This window comes from Formica exsecta, unplaced genomic scaffold (assembly GCF_003651465.1).
Source record: "Formica exsecta isolate Colony F162 unplaced genomic scaffold, ASM365146v1 scaffold2069, whole genome shotgun sequence".
Taxonomy (NCBI): domain Eukaryota; kingdom Metazoa; phylum Arthropoda; class Insecta; order Hymenoptera; family Formicidae; genus Formica; species Formica exsecta.
In genome coordinates this window covers 2,151-6,778 of record NW_021849366.1, presented here as the reverse complement: position 1 = coordinate 6,778, position 4,628 = coordinate 2,151, and the positions used below count along the sequence as shown (strand labels likewise).

The following is a 4,628-nucleotide window of genomic DNA, read 5'->3' as shown; positions in this document are numbered from 1 at the left end:
CCAGTATGAATGGAAGCTTCCTCGAGTAGTCCATCCTAAACCACTGTATCGAGGCTTTTGGTAGAATTCGAGGACGGCCAGAAGACGGATGGTTTTGATAACCATGAAGGGCCTCGCCACCACAATGGATGCGAGATGTACTCGGACACCGCAATACCACGTGAAGCACAATCTGCGGGATTTTCTCGCGACGGAACATGATGCCACTTTAATTCTGGTACTTTTGTTTGAATCTCGGAGACGCGATTAGCGACATAAGTTTTCCACTTGGTGGGGTGCTGCGAAATCCAAGCTAAGGTTACCGTCGAGTCAACCCATCCGTGTATGGGGATGTTCTTTAGTGTTAGAGAGGTTCGAATAAAATCCAGCAAACGAACTAATAGAAGAGCGCCATTGAGTTCAAGTCGCGGGAGGCTAATAGTCTTTAGAGGTGCAACCTTAGACTTAGCCGCTAGTAATGAGACGCGTATATCGTTCATTTCATGCATCGAACGCAAATAGACGACCGCGGAATATGCTCGTTCGGACGCGTCTGAGAAACCGTGCAGTTCCAAAGCAATGCAGTCTCGATGTGTTCCCATCCAACGTGGAATTTGACAACTTACCAGTTGCGGAAATGTTGCATAATAAGCTCGCCATTTCAGTAATAAATCTTCCGGAAGCGACGCGTCCCAATCTATTTTTCGCAACCATAGATCCTGAATTAAAATTTTGGCGGTAATAATTACCGGCGAGGCCCAACCGAGAGGGTCAAAGAGGCGTGCAATGAATGATAGAACTGCACGTTTCGTAGGATCCGTATTTTCTAGTTTCGAGATCTGAAATCGAAAGCAATCCTCATTAGGAAACCACGAGAGACCTAATACTTTGAGCGACTCGTTGTCGGCAAAAGGGAAACCACGAGCTAGCTCGTGATCGCCAGCTGGGATATCCTCAAGTAGAGAGCTATTGTTAGGTGCCCACTTTCTTAGATGAAATCCACCACGTTCCAGTAACGCGATCAGTTGGCTTCGAATTTTTCGTGCTTCTTCAAGGTTGTCGGCTCCAAATAGTACATCGTCCACATAAATGGAATTTCGCAAAACTTGGACAGCCTCGGGAAAGGCTTCGCCGTCGTCCTCAGTGAGCTGTTGAAGCACTCGCATTGCTAGGAAGGGAGCAGGCGCGGTTCCGTAAGTCACAGTCAGTAATCTGAAAGGAAGAATATGCGGCGAAGTCGGCGGTCGCCAAAAGATGCGTTGATAATCCGCTTCATCACGGTGAATTAGGATCTGGCGAAACATTTTTGCGATGTCCGCCATATAGACGAATTGATGCTTTTGCCAATTTAGAATAATAGCAGCAATATCTTGTTGTAATTTTGGACCAGTAAGTAGATGGTCATTTAAACTCGTACCGTTTGACGATATACTAGACGCGTTAAAAACGACGCGTAAATGAGACGTAAGACTATCTTCACGGAAAACCGGATGATGGGGAAGATAAGAGGCCGAGCGAGGAGCTTCCTTATCGTCAACGCGTTCCATATGTCCCATGGTTTCGTAGTCCGAGAGAAATTGATTATATTCCGCAGCAACTAGCGGAATCATGGCCAGTCGGTTTTCATTGCGACGATAGATCTTTAACGCCTTGTCGCGAGATTCCCCGATCGGGATAGGAGGTTGAACGCGGAATGGCAATCTAACGATATATCTTCCTGAGGCCGTCCGAGAGTGAGTTTCGACAAAATGACGTTCACATTGATCATCCTCTGGAGAGAAGGAGCGCTCTGCTGGTACTTCTTCAAGCTCCCAAAACCTTTTTAATAAGGAGTCGACGTCAGATGTAGCGACGCAATTCAGTACGGGGGTAGGTGTTGCACGATCCGAACCGCAGGCATCTCCAGGGCCGGAGACGATCCACCCCAAGACGGTAGACTGGGCAGTCGGAGATCCGACCAAACCTCGGCGCACCTCGCCAAGCAATAAGGTTCCGTAAAGGTCAGCCCCGATGAGCAGATCAATGGATCCATGACTCGTGGGATCCGGATCAGCGAGCGTCAAATTTCGCAAATGTGGCCACGTTCCAAATGCTCGATATTTCGTAGCGGTATAAGCGGTAATTTTTTGATAGATATATGCTCGGAGTGGGAGTTTAGGATTATGGGCGTGGGCCGGAAGGAGCGTGAGAATGATATATGATTTTGCAACGCCGTTGTAGCGTTCACCAAAGCCGGAGACGTGTAAATTTGCCTGCTGACGCGGAGCGCGTAATCTTTGGGCCAAAGATTCAGTAATGAAACTGCATGAGGAACCTTGATCCAGGAGGGCCCGCACCGTGATCTCTCCTCCTTCCAAAGTACGCAGTCTAACTATCGCGGTCGCGAGAAATACGGCCGATGGAGACTCAGTTAGCAATATTCTCTTTTCGTGCGGTATGGTACATTTGAGCGAAGAAATGCAATGCACCTCAGCCGTATCCGACGGCTCTGAGTCCTTAGCCGATATGGATGATGCAGGTACTACTAACGCAGTAGTTGCAGTAGTTGCTGCAGCTGCATTCGAAGAAAGTGAGAAGGAGTCGCGATGCAATAATGTATTGTGCAATTGTTGACACTTTGAACATCGCTTCTCACTCTTACACTTGGCCGGAAAATGCCCGAGTTTTAAACAGTTAAAGCATAGACGCGATTGACGCGCGACACTGTATCGGTCATCGATCGATTTTTTCCTAAACTTCGGACAATACACCGTAAAATGATTATTTGAACAGCAGGCACATTTTCGAAGAGTCACGTTGTGAACCGAGACATGAAATTTATTCTTCGCTGGCTTTTCGCTTGCAACGCGGGAAGAAGAATATTCTATATTGTCTTCTTGCAAAGTCAAGCCTTGAATTCTTTCAGTAACGAACTTGATTAATTTCGCGTAAGTGGGATAATCCTTTGAGATTCCCAATCGAAGATTCCACTCGCGTTTTGTTCGCGCACTTAACTTCTGCACTAGGAAATAGACCAATAAATCATCCCAATGTTCTACCGGTCTTTTCAAGTGTTTTTACGCGGATAACGAGGCGTTTGTAATATCTCGTAGGCGTTTTAACTCAGTTACAGATTCTGTTTTCATCACTGGAAAACTAGCAAACGAATGAATATGAGCCATGATCAACGTACGAGAACAATCGTATTCTTCTTTTAATATTTCCCACGCACCATTATAATTAAAATCGGATATTTGAATATGCTCGATCAAAAGCGCAGCGTTGCCTTCGAAGAAAGTACAATTTTTAAACTTCCGACAAAGAAGAGTTACTGTCAATTAACGCTTCAAAAGAATCGCGGAAGCCTTCCCATTTAATCAAATCGCCGTTGAATGGAGGTATTTTAATCTTTGGTAATGCGAAGTTACAACTATCGTGCGGGTCGATACTTGCCGAGGAACCGTCCGGGTTGATCTGTTTGACGGAAGCGATATCCGAAGATTGTTGAGGAAGTAGCTCCATCAGCGCATCCTTTGACGATTCGTACTCCGTCGCTGCCTCGAAGAAAGCCTCGTTGACGAAATATTCGTGCTGCCGCAGGTCCTTCTCGGAAGCCGCCTGTTGAAGTTGAGTGTGCAAGGAACGACACTCACTCCACAATTTATCAAGATCCGATAGTCTAGAGCGAGTCTTCACAGTTGTGAATTTATCCTTGCCCAGTTTTCTATAATTCGTGAGGATGCGCGCAATCAGCTGTATCGTCAAGTGCTGTTGCGCGAGTAAGTTTGCGAAGTTTTTCGGCATTGCGGCAACCGAGTATGTAGCCGGCGGAAGGGTTCAGACGCAAATGCTAATACCTGAGTGCGGAAAAACGAGCGGAGACGCGATACTAACGCGCGCTCGCTTCTCACGATACCGCAAGAAAACCACGGACGAGTCTCACTAAATACACAATATCGACTCGGCAGATACTAGATATAGTAGAACTCACGAAAACGAGGTTCAATTGGAGAACTAACAGTATTACTAGCACATTCACTAATCTCACACTACAAGTCTCCGTACTCCCGAAATCCGGCTCGAAGGACCAATTTGTTCACGAGTTATACGAATTTGTAGTTGGCGACCGAATCGCTCTCTCGTGAGATTATTTGCTGGTCGGGAATAAGAAAAAAACTAGAAGGAGATTCCTATGTGATATGATGACTGATTATTTTATTATTAATCCTTTGTTTTCTCTGGTACAATGTTCCTAAACCGACGGCGCGAGTTGTATCCTTTTGGCTACTCGATTCGCACTGTCTTTCGTTGGAGAGACGCGGACTCAGACTTCTCTCGTTCCTTGTGGTTTCACTGGTGAAGAAAACAGCTATTCACACGTATTTGATTTGCACCTTGGTATTGGAACCAATTAGAAAGCCTTTCGCGAAGATTGACCAAATATGGAATTGCGGGAACAACACATTCCAATCCATATATGGCTCTTCAACGCGATCACGTTGTTTTGATGTACGAGACATCGCGAAAAGGACGAGAGCGTGCCCGAAACATATTGATCGAATAAGATTTCAAAACGAATAATAAAACGAGAAACGAAAAGCGTTTATAATTGCTCGAATCCGGAACATGCCGCCCACCGCGACACGATAGAGGCGAAATGATTATTCAAT

At 45.9% G+C, this 4,628-nt stretch overlaps 1 protein-coding gene across 1 annotated transcript; it reads right to left on the bottom strand.

Moving 5' to 3' along the window:
• Positions 1-35: 35 nt before the first annotated feature.
• LOC115234773 lies at positions 36-3,762 on the bottom strand. Its single transcript, XM_029806093.1, has 2 exons — positions 3,291-3,762; positions 36-2,980 (listed from the first exon to the last, which is right to left on the bottom strand). Exons 1-2 carry the CDS (start codon positions 3,760-3,762, stop codon positions 36-38), a joined length of 3,417 nt encoding a protein of 1,138 aa, XP_029661953.1.
• Between the last annotated feature and the right edge of the window lie 866 nt (positions 3,763-4,628).

Bases quoted from the DNA above. Each gene is read 5' to 3' on its own strand.
- LOC115234773 (XM_029806093.1), bottom strand. From the start codon at position 3,762: ATGCCGAAAAACTTCGCAAACTTACTCGCGCAACAGCACTTGACGATA. The intron at 2,981-3,290 runs GTAACTCTTCTT...TCTATTTCCTAG, and splicing joins TTTTGAAGCGTTAATTGACA to TGCAGAAGTTAAGTGCGCGA.